This window comes from Furipterus horrens, unplaced genomic scaffold (assembly GCF_987537825.1).
Source record: "Furipterus horrens unplaced genomic scaffold, mFurHor1.1.pri manual_scaffold_6, whole genome shotgun sequence".
Taxonomy (NCBI): Eukaryota; Metazoa; Chordata; class Mammalia; order Chiroptera; family Furipteridae; genus Furipterus; species Furipterus horrens.
In genome coordinates, this window is record NW_028327176.1 from 117773871 (window position 1) to 117794141 (window position 20271).

The following is a 20271-nucleotide window of genomic DNA, read 5'->3' on the forward strand; positions in this document are numbered from 1 at the left end:
ATGCCTGGATTGTACGGAAGGTCATGGTTTTGATTACCCATCAGGGCACATGCCTGGGTTGCAGGTTTGGTCCCTGGTCAGGGTGTGTATGAAATGCAGCTGATCGATGTTTCTCTCCATCTCTTTCTCCCTCCCTTCCCCCTCTCTCTACAATCAATAAACATGTCCTCGGGTGAGGATCAAAAATATAAATAAATAAGCGAGCTTCAGTTTCTTCATTGTAAAATGACAATAATAGTATCTTCCTCACAAGGCTGTTAAGGATTATTTAGAGATAATGCATATAAACAATTACCATTCTGAATAGCATGAAACTCAAATGTTAGATGGTAAAACTAGCTCTAAATGAAGAAGTACCTGAACAAAAATAATATTAGTGTTTTAGATTATAGAAATTTGCTTTCACATTAACATTATGAATCCATTTTAGGAAATATTTTAACAAAACTGTTAAAAATTAGTGCATCTAAATGTCAGTATTACTAGCATAAATATTATTCAAATGACTTAAAATTGTTTTTATGTTTTAAAATTTCTCCTTATACCCAAATATGTTTATTAGTATATACCTGAATTGAATTAATGTTATTATTGGACAATAGCATGAAAGAATACTATTTTCTAATAATGATGACAAATGCATTCAATAATAGTAAAATATAGGAATAAATATTAGCTGACACACATGGCATTTCCTATATTCCAGGTACCATCTAACTATATTATATAAGCTGATTTAGCCTTCTCAAGTAGGACTATTATTGCCCCATTTTAACAGATGAGGACATGGCGGTATAGAGCTTAAATGACTTGCTGCAGGTCACAGCTAGTAAGCAGTCATGTGTGGTTAAGCCATGTTATATTAAGCCATTCATATATATTTTCATGAGCTTTAGAAGCTATTTCTAATTGCAGTTTTCAATATCAACAAACAATATCATTAACTTTTTAAAATTATATCACAGGAGTTGGAGTAAGTCTGTCTTAAACTATGTCTCCTCCTGCCCTGCCCATTTTTGTCATGTAGAACTCTAACCTTTTTGGTACCAGGGACTGGTTTTGTGGAAGATAATTTTTTTACAGATTTGGGCAGGGGGAGGTTAGGGGATGGTTTCAGGATGAATCAAGTGCAGTACATTTATTGTGCACTTTATTATTATTACATGGTAATATATAATGAAGTAATTATACAACTTACCACATGCTAGGGTTAGCATGTTTTGGGCTTACTAAAACTGTGACTGAGACAAGTGTGCAATGCAGGGAAGAGACATGGATGGAAGTAAATAAAATAATGGGCAGGCCATGCACGGACTAAAATAAGTGCCAGATTTTGACTTAAAGCCACCACCAGATGCAGCTGTGCGATTGAAGTACATCAACTCACTTGCTGCTATAAAGCCTGCGACCAGATGCAGCTTAATTGTCACTTGCCACTCACTGGTAGGGTTTTGATGTGTCTGCAAGCAATTGATTTATCATGTCAATGTGCAGTCAGACCTCTCTACTAATGATAATCTGTATTTGCAGCCCCTCCCCAGTGCTGGCATCACCACCTCAGCTCCACCTCAAATCATCAGGCATGAGATTTTCCTAAGGAGTGTGCAGCCTAGATCCCTCACATGCTCAGTTCACAGTAGAGTTCACATTCCTATGAGAATCTAATGCCACCACTGCTTGGACTAGAGGCGGAGCTCAGGTGGTATTGCAAGCAATGCTGTAAATACAGATGAAAATTCGGTAACTTGCCCACCACTTACCCTGCGCTGTGTGGCCTGGTTCCTAACAGGCCATGGACCAGTTCCGGTTCATGGCCCAGGGGTTAGGACCCCAGGTCTAGAAAATTACTTTATTCACAAATATATGGGTTCACATCAGAAACATAAGTAAAACAGGAAAACATAGAGCAATGTTTACTTAACCATTTTATGTAACTAATATGCTATATTAGGTGTTTTTAAACAATCAAAAGCCCTAGTGATGATTTCTCTTTTATGTTTTCACTCTGTGAAAGGTACAAAGTCTTGGATGCCCTAGTCCAATTATTGCTTCTGTTTCTTCTGGATTGCTAATTTACTCTTCTTTAGGAAAAGGCTAATAAAATAACCTGTCTGACCCTGGCCAGTGTGTTCAGTTGGTTGGAGCATCATCCCATGCCCTGAAATGTCTTGGGTTTGATTCCTGGTCAGAACACATACCTAGGTTGCAGGCTGGGTTGCATATAAAAGGCAACTGATGAAGGTTTCTCCTGCATCAATGTTTCTCTCTCTCTCCCCATTCCTCTCTCTCTAAAATCAATAAAAGTTCCTCACACAAGAATTAGAACAATAATAATAAAATAAAATAACCTGTCTGAAGCAAAATCCAGTCCACTACCTTCTTTTCATTTTTATTTAAGCAAAGCTTCTGTGGGTCTTCCTTTTGAAAACAATCTTTTTCTCTGAGACATATCATTAGTTAGTAGCTTTCCTTAATTGAAAACTATTTGTTATTTTAAAATTAAGGAGGCTTTTAAAAGCCTAAAATAATTTGTATTATTTCTAAAACAATTGAGAAACATTTTTTGTAAAAATAATTTTATTAAGTGTGAATTGCCTTTTTTGTTTTGTGGGCACAATATTTCTGGTAAAGAGCTAAAAAAAATAGTAATTTTAAGAGGAAATTGTCTGTTTTGATTTAGGCATTACAATTACAAACATTTATTAAATTTTTATAGCTACTTTTGACCAAAAATCTATAGCATTCTACAAATTGCTGATAGCCTATATCAGTTCACACAGTATAGTTATGGCATACTAGTATTTCAGCACTGAATATCAAGGGAAAGAAAGAAGATGAAGGAACTAGAGCAGTATTAAAGGTAAAAAGTATGTTTTATTATATATAAATTAGGTGATATCAGTGGTGAAGTAATAAAGATTACATAGAGAGAAGGATCATGGGCACTTTCACATTCCATAATGAGGGCTCAAATATAGCCAAATAAGAATCTCTTCATGTTGGAACTTCCAAAACATAATATCCTATTTTAAGATCTTCCAAAAAACACCTGCTTAGATCCTTTTTACCAGTGGTTCAATTCCTGCTCTGCTACAGTGGCACTAGATAATCTTTTCTTCCAGTAGATTGCAGAGGTGTTTAATAATAGGTATCACTTGATTTGTAAGTAACATTTGTATTTTGTTTCTGAAAATGTGGGGGGAAATCAGCATCAGCTAACATTATTTTAGGAAGAAAATTGTTCCTAATATAATATTTAAAACAAATGAGTAAAATTAAGAATATTTTAACATTGCTTAGAATATGTGCATTTTGAAAGTACAGGGTTTTCTCATCTTAAGCACTATTGACATTCTGGGCTGGGTAATTCTTTGTTCTCAGGGGTTGTCCTGTGCCTTGTAGGATATTTAGCAGCATCCTTAGCCTCTACCGAGAAAATGCCAGTAGTGCACACACCCTTAAAACCACCAGACCACAGTTGTGACATTTAAAATGCCTCCAGACTCTGCTAAATGTCAGTCAGTGTGCAAACCCACTAATGCTTTAGCTAATTTTGAAAGGTAAGCAAAATGAATCAATATGAATTGTTTTAAAACATTAACATTTCAGGAAAGAAAATCAGTTACCAAAAGTATCAGGAAAACTATGATAATGAAGATGAAAGTTACCATTTAGAGCATTCATGTAAAATCTTGCTATAATACAGTCCAGAAAAATATTGAAGATTTACTTAATCTTTCTTTTTCTTGGTAATCCTGAAAAGTAACTAGAATATTTAGAAACCTTTCTGGTTTCATTCTCTAGCTGGGGAAATCTTGTTACTTTCCCAAGTTAGAGGTAACTTTTCAGCCAAGAATTAGCCTCTTCATTCAAGTGCTAACCTGAAGGTCAGTTAACTAGGTCATCTTTAAGCAGGTGGAATCACTGGAGGTGCAGAAGATGAACGTAAAATATAAGGCTCCCAAAGTAGACTTCAGACATTTTTATTAACTGGACTTCAACTCAGATCAATTACTTCCATAATTCCCATTGCGACTGGGCCTGCCGTGTTTCACTTTGAGTTTTTGCCCTCTCAAGCCAATACTGCTAAACAGGGAATTGAAACCAAAAGATTCAGAGTCACAGTTTATTTAACTAACTTGGTTCTTGGATCACACAAAAACCAAACCCTCTATGCAAAAATACACTATTAGTATTTATTGTTGCTGAAACACTAAAATAGATTGATTGCTAAATTAAAAATGCATTTTTAAAGTATAGTACTGTTTTAGGAATCACACTTTAAAATATAACAATATATTGTACTTACATCAGTATTAGGATATTTGAGAGTTAAAGGATATCTTAGAAATCCCCTCATCTAATCTATTGATTTTACTTCCATTACACAGAGCTGCCTGAACCTGAGGAGACACAGACACTTTCCCTCAGGGATCTCAGTCTAAAGCAGTGATTCTCAACCTAAGTGTCTTTTCTCTATAGAAGTATATCAGATTTTCTGCAAACCTATTATTTTGAAAAATATATTTAATGTAATTTTTTAAAGTAATGCCTATTATTTTATTTCATTTTTTTACTATTTTATTCAGTTACAGTTGTCCCAATTTTCCCCCCATTGCTCTTCCCTGTCTCACCCACCCCCAGCCCCACCCCCACCCTGCTCCCACAGTCAATCCCCATCCTGTTGTTCATGTCCATGGGTCTTTTATACTTGTTTTTTGACTAGACCCTTTCCCTTCTTTGTCCCATTATTCCTCTCCCCCACCAGCCCCCTGGTTGCTGTCTGTCTAGTCCTTATTTCCATGTCACCGGTTCTGTTTTGCTTGTTTGTTTTGTTCATTAGGTTACACTTATAGGTAAAATCATATTTGTCTTTCACTTGACTGGCTTATTTCACTTAGCATAATACTCGCCAGTTCCATCCATGCTGTCACGAAGTACAGGAATTCCTTCTTTCTGCTGCATAGTATTCCAGTGTGTAAATGTACCAGTTTTTTGATCCACTCATTTACTGATGGGCACTTAGGCTGTTTCTAGCACTTCATATTGTAAATGATGCTGCTATGAACATTGGGGTGCATAGGTTCTTTTGAATCAGTGTTTCAGGATTCTTAGGGTATTATCCCAGCAGTGGGATTGCTGGATCAAAAGACAGTTCCATTTTTAGTTTTTTGAGGAAATTCCATACTGTTTTCCACAGTGGCTGCCCAGTCTGCATTCCCACCAGCAGTGCAAGAGGGTTCCCTTTTCTCCACATCTTCACCAGCACTTGTTGTTTGTTGATTTGTTGATGATGGCCATTCTAACCTGTGTGAGGTGGTATCTCATTGTGGTTTTAATTTGCATCTCTCTGATGGCTAGTGATGCTGAGCATCCTTTCATATGCCTATGGGCCCTCTGTATGTCCTCCTTGGAGAAGTGTCTGTTCAGATCCTTTGCCCATTTTTTAATTGGATTATTTGTCTTCCTGGTGTGGAGTCATGTGTTCTTTATATATTATGGAGATCAAACCCTTGTCTGAGGTATCATTGGCAAATGTGTTTTCCCATACAGTTGGTTCCCTTTTCATTTTGTTGATCTTTTCTTTAATTGTGCAGAAGCTTTTGAGTTTGATGTAGACCCCTCTTTTTATTCTTTCCTTTATTTCCCTTGCCCTCAGAGATATATCAGCAAAAATATTGATGCATGGGACATCTGAAATTTTACTGTCTATGTTTTCCTCCAGGAGTTTTATGGTATCACAGAATACATTTAAGTCTTATCTATCTTGAGTTATTCTGATGTATGGTTTAAGTTGGTGGTCTAGTTTCTTTTTCTTTTTTTGTTCTTTGTTTTTGTTGTTGTTTTGCATGTACCTGTCCAGATCTCCCAACGCCATTTATTGAAGAGGCTGTTTTTACTCCATTTTATGCTCCTGCCCCTTTTGTCAAATGTTAATTGACCATAGAGACTTGGGTTTATTTCTAGACTCTCTGTTCTGTTCCATTGATCTATATGTCTGTTCTTATGCCAGTATCAGACTGTTTTGATTACAGTTTGTAATATAGTTTGCTATCAGGTATTGAGATCCCTCCTACTTTGTTCTTCTCTCTCAAAGTTGCTGAGGCTATTTGGGGTCATTTATGGTTCCATATAAATTTTTCAAGTATTCTATATTTTTGAAATATGTCATTAGTATTTTAATTGGGATTGTGTTGAATCTATAGATTGCTTTGGGTAGTATGGACATTTTAATGATGTTAATTCTTCCAACCCATGAGCATGACATATACTTCCATTTAGTTGTATTTTCCTTAATTTCTTCAGTGTTCTGTAGTTTTCTGAGTACAGGTCTTTTACCTCCTTGGTTTGGTTTATTCCTAGATACTCTATTTTTCTTGTTGCTATAGTAAATGGCATTCTTTTTCCTAGTTTCTGTTTCCAATATTTCATTGTTGGTGTACAGAAATGCCTTTGATTTCTGAATATTGACTTTGTATTCGCTATTTTGCCAAATTCACTTTTTAGGTCGAATAGTTTTTTGGCAGAGCCTATAGGGTTTTCTGTGTACACTATCATGTCATCCACGAACAATGATAGTTTTACCTCCACCTTTCCAAATTAGACGCCTTTTATTTCTTTTTCTTGTCTGATCACTGTGACTAGAACTCTCAATACTACGTAGAATAGAAGTGGTAAAAGTGGACACCCTTGTCTCGTGCCTGATCTTGGGAAAGCTTTTAGTTTTTGCCCATTGAGTACGATGTTGACTGTAGGTTTCTTGTATATGGCCTTTATTATGTTGAGGTATGCTGTCTCTACTCCCACTTTGCTGAGTGTCTTATCATAAATGGGTGCTGTACTTTATCAAATGCTTTTTCAGCATCTGTTGATATGATCATGTGATTTTTTTTCTTTCATTTTGTTTATGTGATGTATTACATTTATTATTTGCAAATATTGTACCATCCTTGCATCCCGGAGATGAATCCCACTTGATCATTGTGTATGACCTTTAATATATTGCTGGGTCTGGTTTGCTGATATTTCGTTGAGGATTTTAGCATCTAAGTTCATCAGGGATATTGGCCTGTGGTTTTCTTTTTTTGTTTTTTCTTTACTAGGTTTTGGAATTAGGATAATATTGATCTTATAAAAATAGTTGGGCCCTGACTGGTGTGGCTCAGTGGATTGAGTGCTGGCCTGTGAACCAAAGGGTTACTGGTTCAATTCCTAGTCAGGGCACATGCCTGTGTTACGGGCAACGTCCCCAGTTGGGGGAGCATGAGAAGCAACCACACATTAATGTTTCTCTTTCTCTCTTTCTCCCTCCCTGCCCTTCTGTCTAAAAATAAATAAATAAAATCTTCATTTAAAAAAAATTTTTTTTAAAGAGTTTGGGAGTCTTCCCTCTTCTTAAATTTTTTTGGACTAGTTTGAGGAGGCTAGGAGTTAATTCTTCCTGAAATGTTTGGTAAAATTGACCTCTGAAGCCATCTGGTCCAAGGTTTTTGTGTGCTGGGAGTTTTTTGATTACTACTTCAAGTTTGCTGTTATTGGACTATTCAGGCTTTCTGCTTCTTGCTTTAGTTTTAGAAGATTATATGTTTCTAGAAATTTGTCCATTTCTCCAAGGTTGTCAAATTTCTTGACATATAGTTGTTCGTAGTAATTTCTTACAATCCTTTGTATTTCTATGGTCTGTTATTTTTATAGTATAAGTATATAAATAAGGCAGTACCAAGAAATTGGGGGGTGGTAATTGTAGAGAAGTATAAAGTCCAAGGACAGGTTCATTGATTGATTGATATTTTTAATGGGGGTTAATTATAGTGTTTTGCATACTGATAATGATCTATACAAAAGAGAAAATTGGTGATGCAAGAGAGGGTTAGGACAACTAGTAGAGCCAAGGCCTTAAATAAGCAGAAGGGGTTGGGACCTAGCATACAAGTACAAGGGCTGGCCTGAGGTGGGAGCACGAATAGTTTATCAGAAGGAACATGAGTAAAGGCAAAGCATGAAAGTACAAGGATAGTAGGTGGGTTTATGTTAAGGTGGGCGTATGTGGAAGTTCTCTTCTTATTATTCTACACTCTCAGTGATGTAGGAAGCAAGGTCATAAGAGTGAAAAGCATGTAGAAGATGCGAGCACTTTGAGGAAAAATAGCCATTTAGGAAAATACAAAAATGAAAGTTGTTGAGCAAGGGTGCCACAGGTTGTGCAATGCACAGCTTCAAGTAGTGTTACGCACACTGAGATGAATTGCACCCTGGAAGTTGTGCAATATAATAGCACTTTATGGAGTACACAAATATACAGTATTCCCTCACTTATAGCAGGTATTATGTTCTAGACACCACCACCACCCCCCGCGATAGGTGAAAATTCACGAAGTAGGAACATTACAATTATTTTAGTATTTATATATATTTTAAGCTTTATAAACCCTTCCCACATACTTATAAACCGATCCCAGTCCCTTATTAACCTTTTCCACACTTTTGTAAACACTACTTACGTTCTTAAACATATTCTACACTCTTAAACCTACGTAACTTTAACAACATAGCAAAAAGTCCACAATAATTAAATATATTTTTAAAAATCCCGCGATACAGTGAGGTCACAATAAGTGAACCACGATATAGAGAGGGACTACTGTATACACACACCTTTTAGATAAATAAGATAATTGCACTGTTGATATGACTGGTTTCATGTAGCTTGGGATAAAATTTCAGTAACAGCATCATAATTAGATTCAATAAGGGCAGTATCAAAAAAACTCAGAAGTGAAGGTGATGTACAGCAGGACGGTTATTTTCACATTTTTGGCTTACTTAACCCTTTAAAGAATTTTGAAAAGTATGTATTCCCTTGTATAATTTTAGAGTGACATCTAAAAATATTTCCTATAATGTTAAATAATTGTAGTGGATATAGTATCTGGCATATCGGGTAGTATATATTTACTAGAATTATTTTCATAAAAATATAAAGATTTCATTCATTCAATTACAGATTTAGCTCATTTCAATTTATGGAAAATGTGTCCCATAAAATCCAATTGGTAAAGCCAATTCTTAATGTCAACAGTCAAATCAAACCTAGGTTTTTGTCAAAAAAAACTTAGACTTCATCCATGTTTTGCTTGGTTCCGCAGAGTCTTACAGTAATCCCTCTCTATATTCAGTTCACTGATCGCAACCTCACTGTATCGCGGGATTTTTTAAAATATTATTTATTGTGGATTTTTCGCTATATCGCAGGATTTTGCAGTACTGTATACGTATGTTGTTAAAGTTACGTAGGTTTAAGAGTGTAGAATAAATGTAACGTTCCTACTTCGCGGGAGGGTCTAGAATGTAATACCGCGATAAGTGAGGGAATACTGTTATACCCCAAGGCTATACATCATAATAAAATCTGAACAAGATTGGAGAAATACCTTTCCCATGTAAAGTGGGAGAAGGACAAGTCATTTATAGAAAAGTACTTATATGGAAGTTGGACTATAGAAATCAATTTTTTTAAGTTCTGTCCGGAAAATGTCCAGCCATTGTTTATAACAAGAACATTTGGTGCAACATCAGTGGAACCTGGCAGCCAAGGAGAGTGAACTGGAATGTGCTTGTGTGAACAATGATGGCTTCACTGTACTAATCAGTGGGGTCGATAGACACTGTTGGGTGAGCTTTTGTACTGTGTGGCCTTTGCATTCAAAATGAGAGAGGAGAGCAAAAAATCTGCATCAAGTTTTGTATTAAGCTTGAACATTCCTCTGTGGAAACTATTCGAATGATTCAGAAGGCCACAGGTTTGGGAAATTCGTGATTGGCAGTTTCATCACGACAACACACCCCTCATACATCACGTCTCTTGCACAGTTTTTTGGCAAAACATCAAATCACCCAGGTGACTTGGCCCCCCTACAGCCCAGATGTGTCTCCCTGAGACTTCTGGCTTTTCCCAAAACTAAAACCACCTTTGAAAGGGAATAGATTTCAGACCATCAATGAGATTCAGGAAAATACAACAGGATAGCTGATGGCGATTGGGAGAACTGTGAGGTCCCAAGGTGCCTACTTTGAAGGGGAATGAGGCGTCATTATCTCATATACAGTGTTTCTTGTATCTTGTATCTTCTTCAAGAATTGTCTCTATTTTTCATAGTACATGGCTTGATACCTTCTGGATAGGCCTCCTACATGCCCATCTGCACTGTGGAGAAACTTAAATTACCCCTGGGGTAAATGTATGCCAGTTTAAAAACCTCTGCTCTAGGGGTACATGGATTATTCCCAAAGTAGGACTGATGCTGATGAAAGCATTGCTGTCGAGTGAAGCCAAAGTAGAATGAATTTGTCTCATGAAATGTGAAAATGAAGGGGAAAAATCCATTTTTATTAATATCTTTCTAAAATGATTTTAAATATGATTATGTAATTATATTCCTGTTGTAGACATTTGATTACTTCACTTATATACCTAGAATTTTATTTATTCAAATTGCTTCAAAGTGGTATCTTCTCATTGGGAAAAAGAGAAGATAACCTTATATTTGGCATAGAGATATATACAGCCTCACCTGGTTTTGTGTGGGTCTACAGTCTTCTCATTATTAGGATCCTTAAGTTCTAAAGGAGAAAGGGAGCTTCTACAAAGGCTTCCTGTATTCTAGATCCACAGTAGTTCCCATAGTTGGCCTTGTGTGTAAGACACTGAATTTCAGTGGACCAAAAGTTTCCAAATTTTACTATGGCATGTTCCAGAAGCAAAATTTTGTGGACTGCACACCACAACTAATGTATTGCCATTATTAATTTGTATCTTATTTAATAATCACATAAAAATTATTATTTTTTTTTTACTAGTCTGAGATAAATAGTAAAACTAGATAGAATGTTACCAGCCCTGGCTGGTGTGGCTGACAGGATCAAGTGCTGGCCTGCAAACTGAAAGGCTGCAGGTTCAATTCCCAGTCAGAGCACATGCCTGGGTTGCAGGCCAGGTCTCCAGTTGAAAACATGCGAGAGGCAACCAATTGAATTGATGTTCCTCTGTTTCTCCCTCCCTTCTCTTCTCTAAAAACAAATAAGTAAAATCTTTTTTAAAAAAAGAACATTACCAGTATTAAAGTGGTCAAAACATGAGTTCAGTACTTAAGTTAATTAACAAAGTGTCCTAAGACCACAAGCCTTAAATTCACCTACTTGAATAAACCAAAAATAAAGGGACCTGACAAAAGTCTGGATGGATTATGAATTCTGTTATTACTGAAAAATATTGACACCTGTATCTTCTCGACATCATACTTAAATAAGGAAAAAATATGAGTAATATTAGGCAACAGTCAAATGAAAAAAAGTAAAAATGTTAGCTTTAAGTGAGTTCGCATAGGATGTTATATTTGTTTTTGAAGGAAGAATGTAATTTTGTTTCTTTGGGAAATATTCCTTAATTACTGAGGAATATCCTTTGTAAAGTAAGAATGCCATGAAATATCCAGTTTCTCCCTCCCCTTCATACCACCACACCACAATCCTTGTTTTCACTCAGTGCAAACACACATTTCTCATATCAGCACACCAACTACATGCAATGAAGTGAGGGGGTGGGAATGGAGATAATATATAGAAATTTGGAGAAAGAATTCATCAGATATTTAAAAAGAAGCCATAAACAGTGCTACTGAGGAAATAAATTTTTTTGGTCACAATATGATACTAAGTTCTAAATTTGATTAATTCTTGCATTATCATTCAGTATTTTCTCTTTACAGGGCTTCATTATTTCAAAAATGTTGTGCTAGTGGGATCTCTACAGGATCGCTATGTTCCTTATCACTCTGCCCGCATTGAGATGTGTAAAACAGCTTTAAAGGACAAACAGTCAGGTAACAAAGTAAATTAAAAGTATTTCAAAGAGTTGTATCTACACATGAGCTTTTACCCAAAAATTTTTTGTCACTTGCTTCTTTCTCTCATCCTTCTCTCTTTTACTTCTTTTTTTCACCCACTGATATTAACAGCTATCCTTTCTTTACTCCTGCCACATCAGATGTTTTTGCCAGTGAAACAGTAGTTGTTCTTAGGAAATAATTTCATCTAATTACAAATGCTTTTCCATTTTGTTGCCTCAAAAGTTATTTGTACTTTTGATTTCTTCCAAGTTATTGGGATTGGTAATTATGGTGATGGTCATACTACATGTTCATCTGTACCTCACTTTTAGTCAGACAGTGGCAAGGAGATGAACCACTTTACTGATAGTGACTGATGAAGAATTCACTTATTTATTCTTTTGCTATTTTTGAATAACAAAATAAATTTAAATCATAGCTGTTTGGAGCCAGAAGGAGACTTGGGTTCTGTTTGCTCATTTTGTAACTGAAGCCCAGAGATACTAAGTGACTTATCCAAAGTCAGGTGGCTTAGGATAAGAACCTGGGTGTCCTACCTCCCAATATTCTCAGTTCCTTTTTTGTAATAAGCTGGTTTTAAATGAATTCTTAATCCCTTTGCTTATCCCACATTGTGAAAATGAACAGCTCCTTTAGGCAGAGACTCTCTTAGATACGTTTGTATTAGAATTGCCTAGCATGGTGCTGGCACATACTAGGTACTCTATTCATTTAACAAATATTTTTTTAGCATTTTGCGACATCAGAATAATTTTGTTGTTGTTGTTGTTGTTTTTGTTTTTACTTCTGTTCTAGCAAGAATCCACTATGGGAAAAGGCTAAAGTCCACTTAGGGAAAAATTCAGAAGAGGTTAACCTTCAGATGGGTCACTAAAACTAGATAAATGTCCTTTATTTTAACAGTGGGATTCTATGCCACTGGGGGGCAGGGAAAATCTAATATACAGAGGCTTAAATTTCCTCTTACATAAGAATAGTTTTTTTAACAGCATGGAACCAGAAATTTAGCTTGACTCACAGTGAAAACTAAGAGAACGGGTTTTCTGTGAATCTGTGTGATATTAATCTTCCTCTTAAATACCTCTCTCTTTATCTAATTGTACTCTGTATACTGTTACCTCCTCATCATTCCTCAGGGCTACCTCTGCCTCTCCTCCAAAATTTAATATCTTCCTCTCTAAAATTTACAGGTTCCATGGCTATGTGTTAGCACTCATCTATGAGGGGAGACCCTCCAAAAAAGGAATTATCTTCTAGAGGGCGGGCCCCTTGTAGTATATACAGGCTTCCTCTTCTAAGGGAGTGTTCTAAGAACTCATCTGTAGCAGTGTGCCAGCCAGTGCTGTTGTGAGAGGTTGCATTTGACTTAAAGACTCTTTCAAAATATTTGCCTATTTCATGATGGGTGATTTTGTGCATAGCTGCCGACACCACAGTGAGTGTTCTGCAGTTTTTGACCAAAAAACAGCATGACCCCTGTGCCTCACCCTCCCTTTCACCCAATCTCACCCCAAGTGACATTTTTTTATTTCCCTGGATGAAAAAAGTCCTCAAAGGGGAACATTTTGCTGATATGGCAGAGGTGAAACCAAAAATGGCAGAAGCACTAAAAGGCATTAGAACAACAAATTCAAAACCTGTTTTGAGCAGTGGATAAAATGTCTCGATAGGTGTATTGCATCAAATGGAGAGTACTTTGAAGGTGGCTAAAGTTTAAACATGGAAGAATAAACACACAATTTTATATAAATTCTGTTTTTGGGGGGGTCCCCCTTGTATTAGTAATACAGTAAAATGCTTAAGCATTAAAACTATTTTGCCCCATATAGGTAGTTTGTGCTTTTATGTGTGTATATCTAACCTTGATCTTTTATTCTTAGCATGACCTCAGCAAATCCATTGTAAGAATTAACCAAAAAAAAAAAAAAGAGAAAGAAGCACAACTTTGGAATTAAAAGCAGAACCAAGCATTAAATAAACCTTCAGAGCAGAAAAAAGGATCCTCTTTGATCTTTGAGCCACACTCTCGTTGTTCTTCTGACTATAGGAATTTGCCATTCTTCTCAAAGTACAGGGGTGGGCAGCCCTGGTTGGCATGGCTTAGTGGATTGAGCACCAGCCTACAAACCAAAAGGTTGAACCCAGTTGGGGCACATGCCTGGGTTGCGAGCCAGGTCCCCAGCTGAGGGCATGCAAGAGACAACTAATCGAAGTATCTCACACATCAATGTTTCTCTTCCTCTCTTTTCTCCCTCTCTTCCCATCTCTCTAAAAATAAATAATTAAAATTTAAAAAAATACAGGGGTGGGCAAAAATAGGTTTACAGTTGTAAGTACATGAAACAGTTTATTTTTGTATTATTTGTTAATTATTGTATTACTTATTATTAACCTACTTTTCTCACCCTTGTATCATGGAAATATGTGGAAAAATATTGACTGCCATGGAAGCTTGTTGTAGATTCAAGTTCTAAATTTTGCCTTATCAAAATGTCTCAGCATGGCTATCTTTTCATAATGGTTTAACAAGTCATAAGTGACTTAATGTTGAAGAAAACTATTTGTTATATTCAGTACTATGAATTAAAAATGTCAGATTGACAAGAATAATGTATAATAAATTTGTTATTTTTACTTGGCTAGATAAATAATGGAATCATATTTCCTCTAAAACAGTCTTAAAAATGATAGTCAAAGAAAAATAAACTCTTTTAAAATAACTTTTTCTGCTTCTTTTAAAATTGAATTTATTGGGGTGATATTGGTTAATAAAACCATACAGGTTTCAAGTGTACAATTTTATTCAACAACATAATTTAACAAACAATAGAAACAGAAACATAGATAAATAGAACAGACTGACAGCTGTCAGAAGGGAAGGGGTTTGGGGGACTAGGTGAAAAAAGGTGAAAGGATTAACATGATACATAGATATGGACAACTTTTTCTACTTTAAATAGAAATAATGTAACTAAAATTTTATATATTACATAACAGCTGGCATAGAATTTTTTCAGTTTATCATGTGAGCTAATTTTACTTTTTCTCTTTTTCCATAGGACAGATCTATTCAGAAATGATCCACAATTTGCTTCGACCGGTTCTGCAAAGCAAGGACTGTAATTTGGTTCGATATAATGTCATCAATGCATTGCCCAATACAGCTGATTCTCTCATTGGGAGAGCTGCACATATAGCTGTTCTTGATTCAGAAATATTTTTGGAGAAATTCTTTCTGGTTGCTGCCCTCAAATATTTTCAGTAGTATAAAAACATTGTTCAGAGACTTGACAATTACCTCATTCAACAATGATTCAAATAATGTATTATATTAAATTATAGATGCTCATAAGTTCTAAGAAATATTTATACCTTTTATATGGGAGATAATTTATAACATCCATGTTTAGAGCTTTTAAACATTATTTTCTAGGTAATGTGGCTGTGCAATATTTTTTAATTTTATCTTTTTACTTTTCTATTTTTCATATATTTTGCTACATAAGTTTCTCAGTGGAACTTTAGGCCCATTGTATGTCTGATTGTTGTTTATTGGCTTTCCACAATCCTTATATCAGACACATCATACTAGAGGCCGTTATTGCTAGAGTAGCATGGGGTTTTAAATTTTCTAGTATTGGGGTATATTTAGTTAATTATAAATTTTACTTTTAAGATTTTACTATGTTTTAACTGGAAATAAAATTATGGCTGCTAAAATATATTTTTTGAAATCAACTCTTTAGCCCTGCTAAATGAGATAGTTCATATATGACAATGTTATAAAAGTTTTCTATAAAGTCATTATTACTATTGCTATTCAGCATACGTCATGCCTATTAAAATATATTTTCTACTGGTGATTTCAACATTGTTTCTCACATTAGCTTTTATTACTGGCACTTTTCATGTCCATGTCAGCAGCATCTAGAGATTTTTGAATGTTTGAATGCCCTTTGCCTTGATTTAGTTGGAATTTTGTTAAATTTGGTAATGTTGCCTGAACTTTCTGACTACATTTCTTTAACTTTTTTTCATGAACGTCCTTGTATGTACATAGTAATTAAATGTTGAAATTTATGAAATACTTTTATGAATTTAGATAATTTTTAAATATTGTTAAGATTTGTTGAACTAAACAGTAATGTAAATAAAAAATTCATGTTAAAAATGGAAGAAAAAATTAACTTTACATGTTTGGTGATACAGATGCAAATGTTTTTGATATACGGAGATGATGAGTCTTTTGACTTTACTAAAGGTGCTGAATAGCATTAAATTCTCTATTTTCCTTTACTGTTTTACTTGTAAAAATCATAATGTGCTAAGGGTGGCCAGAAGGTCTGTTTGCATTCACCAGTTGTGATTGGACACAAAGTTTTTGTAAGTATGTATTATATAATTGATGCATGTTTATTTTTAGCATTGTGTTATTGCCTCTGGTGTTAATAAACGAACAAATGGCTATCTAGAGGAACAACTAAAACACTTGCTTATTTTCAGAACACTAGAGGTAATGTTTTTATTTATAACTGGAGAGACTATATTAATTATAGACCAGCATGATAACTTAATGCCTTTGTAAAGTATTCTTATAATTTACATCTTTGCATATAGTAGTTAAAATGTATTTTATTGATTGCTCTCCATAAATCCTTTTTTAAAACTACTTGAAAATTTAATTAAATAACTAAGCAATAATATACCAAGTACATTATAACTGGAAAATGTAAATATATGCATTATCCACCACATGTTTTTGCCACACACATTTTTTGTCTACACATACCTTGACCCTGAATTTGAAATACCATGCTTATTATAAATTTGAATAATCTCTTCTAGGTTTATGAAAGGATTTATTATTACTTATAATCATATAATTGTATTTAGGGATAAATTGTTCTTATGATCATAGTTGGTTGACTGGTTGTTGGTTGTTTTAATACAGTTTTTTTTTTTAAATATTTATTTATTTTTAGAGAGAAGGGAAGGGAAGGAGCAAAAGAGGGAGAGAAACATCAATGTATGGTTGTCTCTCACGCACCCCCAGCTGGGGACCTGGCCCACAACCCAGGCATGTGCCCAGACTGGGAATCGAACTGGTAACTGTTTGGTTCACAGGCTGGTGCTCAATCTACTGAGCCACACCAGCCAGGCATTAATACAGTTTTAAAAGCACATCCACAATCATGGTTTAAAATCTAACAAACTTTACTTCTGGTTTACCAGGGAAACTAGCATATGCTTTTCACTTCCAGATTCAAATTGCAGGGGTAGGGTGGGAAAATGATAATCTGAAACAATATAAGTGACTCTTAGAGAATGAAGCATATTGAAGTATATACCAATAAGGACTCCTGGTTGAAAACAAAAAAATATGATAAATTTAAGAAGAAAAATGATTCAGTGGAAGAATATTAGGCAGCTCTCAGAATTGATAGAAAGGCTTTGGAAAACAACAGAAACCAAAGGAAGCTAAATGACCAAAATTATAGCCAAGTGCCAACCTCAAAAAGAGCTGGAAGTTTGTGTATGTTTCTGCTAGTATTGATGCCTCTGAAAACTGGATTCCAAACACGTTGCTTGTTTACATCACTCATTCCAGATTCAGAGTCTGGTGGGGATGTCCAATTCTCCAGGCTTAGTCTTGTGCCATCACTCAGGCTGTCAGACATCAAAGACAGCAACCATATCTGACCTCAGCTTCCACAGTAGAAGATGGGACCATTTCTCCTACCAAGATTTACCGAAGAGATGAAATGCGTTTGATTACTCAGCACCAAATATAAAAACTTATCACAGGTATACTGTAGGCTGTCTCTTTGTCTTTCCAACACCCAAATATACCATTCGTCTCATACTTATGCATTTAAAATGCTTCCTCCTAACAATACTATTATCCCTCTGCCATTTTCGAGTCTAGGATCTCAGTGATGTCCATTTCTCCTCTGGTTTATAATCTTGTCTCAATAGTTTGCATCCCATAAACAAAATTATAACCTAACCACCACCACCACCAGTATATACAATAGTAGTATGAGATAAGAAAGAGGAAACAAATATGTAAACATACATGAGCCAATTAGGAAGAAAATATAGCTAGAGCAGCTTTTCTTGGGGATAATTACTTAGGTAACTCACTCAAAATGCAGATTCCAGGGCCCCATGACAGACCAACTGAATCTCCACGATAGGATAAGGGTAGCAGCATGTTTTATATCCCAAAATTCTCTGATTAAAAAAATAATTTTATAAATACAGTCCTCAATTCACCATTGGTCATGAGGCTAGATGATTATGACTTGTCACCACTGCCACTTATAACATTTCCTTTGTTTTCAACCAGCACCTCTGCTGATCAGATTTCTTTATCTTGGTGACCCAAAAATCTGCGGCTTGGGTGGTTTTGCCTGTATACGCTTGCAACAGTCTGATTCATTTTCATAATTCAACATGGTATTGGTAGGAGGTATTCCAGGAGATTCCCAAGTTCTAGTCAAACAATTCTTCCTTACTCCCTTTCCCCTGATAGTTAGGGCCAATCACTCCAACCAGCACCAGCTTCCAAAAGTAAACCTTCAATAGGACCATCCATTATTTTATAACACCATTTGTTTCTGGTCTGATGGGATATGTGATAAGACTGGATTCCCACAGGAATCAGTACCTGCTTTACATCTTTCACAGGAAAGTGAGTTCTTTGGTAAGAAGGAGTGTTGTATGGGATGCCATATAACGTGTATGATGTACAAGGTATTCGATAACCACATATGGAATATGTAAAAGAAGCGTAAGTCAGGGAAAGCAATCCAAACCCAGAATACTTGTCTATTACTATAGAACAAGTTGCTCCTTCCTTCATTATAGTAGGATCCCATTGTAATCAAACCTGCCACCCAGACAAAAGTAATAGCACTAACTAACCAATCAGACTTGGCAGAGGAAAATACTATGTTAAAAACATATTCGTGTCTCCATGCCACCATGGCTATCTTGTTAATGAGCAACTGAGCAAACAGGTGTGGAGGAAAAGAAACTGATGTCTACATGGTCATAGGCAGCCTCTCAAATGGCCCTCACTGATCCCCACCTACCTATATTCATCCCTTGTGTAATCCCCTCCCTTTGCGAGTGGTCTGCATCTGATTTACTTCTAATGATAGAATACAGCCAAAGTGCACTTCCAGGATTATATTTTTAAAACTGTCTTCCATCTTGATCAATCCCTCCTTTTCTGCTTTGTTCATTCTGTGGAAAAAAGCTTCTGTGTTGTGAGATGACTTTTGGAGAAGCCCACATAGCAGGGAGCTGAGGGAAGCCTGTAGTCCAACTAAAACATCCTGCCAATAATCAATAATTAGAAGCAGATCCTCCCCTAGTCATGCCTCCATATGAGAATGGAACCCCATCTAACAGCTTGAAAGTAACCTCATTTAAGACCTAGAGCCAGAGGCACTCTGGGTCCTGGATGCCTGATGCACAAAAACTTGAGAGGATAAATGTTTTAAGACACAAAATTTTGGTATATTAGGCAGCAAGAGTAAACTTTTTTCTGATTAAAAGCCATTCAATGCTTCGGAGCCTTTTTGAAAGGTCCTATTCCACAGAAGAATTCCAAAGCCTTTATATTCCTAGTCTCTGGCCGTTTGCCTAAACCAGTGCCCATGAAATGATACAAATCTTTATCTCAAGTCATATCTCCTTCCAGGCAAAGTGTAGATAAAGTTCTGCCCTCGGGAAGGAATTTTTTTTCTCATTGCTGTTCTTGAGGGCCTCTGTTAAATGGGGGTCTAAATGCCAAAGAAATCCCTCGCCAGCCAGGTTAGTATGTTGAGCAAAGCCAGCTGTAATTTAGCTTTGAGTTTTTTCCTCAGCTAACTGGTGACAAGAAACTCATCCTTAGGGTGTAGATGTGAGCTAACGGTCAAAAATATACATGTGAGCTACCTGCTAATGAAAATTGGTTGTTTGGGGGGCTTTGGCCCTGTTCTGTGTATACCACTTCCTCTTAGTAAACGAACTCCTTATCTAGGAGGACCAGATAACTCCCTAGTTCATGATGACAAACTCATTGCATAGCTAGCTACCAAATGTCATGTGGTCAGACATTACAAGGACCCAATAGCCAGCAAATAAATTTTCTAAAAAAAAAATACAAAATTCTGGAGACCTCCTCCACTGTGATTCTGTAGAGACTTCCACAGGCTGCATAAAATCTCCTGATCTGCCATTTTCATGCTCCCAACAAATTGGAGCTTTGAAATTGAAGGGGCCAATTGGCAGACTGCTTTTCCCAGCAGCCTGGACCGGATGGAAAGCCTTCTCTTGCTCTGAACTTCACTCAAAACTCATCTTTTAGAAG

General features: G+C 36.0%; 1 protein-coding gene across 4 annotated transcripts in view; it reads left to right on the forward strand.

Annotated features, from left to right (window-relative positions):
* The window catches only part of FAM135A (family with sequence similarity 135 member A), a 94122-nt gene extending 77745 nt beyond the window's left edge, over positions 1–16377 (forward strand). For all 4 annotated transcript variants that reach the window (XM_090282646.1, XM_090282643.1, XM_090282644.1 and 1 more), the window contains 2 exons: positions 11766–11879; positions 14966–16377. In XM_090282646.1, the coding sequence (XP_090138772.1) occupies positions 11766–11879; positions 14966–15171 (320 nt within the window). In that variant the 3' untranslated portion in view covers positions 15172–16377. The remainder of the gene's footprint in view (positions 1–11765; positions 11880–14965) is intronic.
* Positions 16378–20271: the final 3894 nt, after the last annotated feature.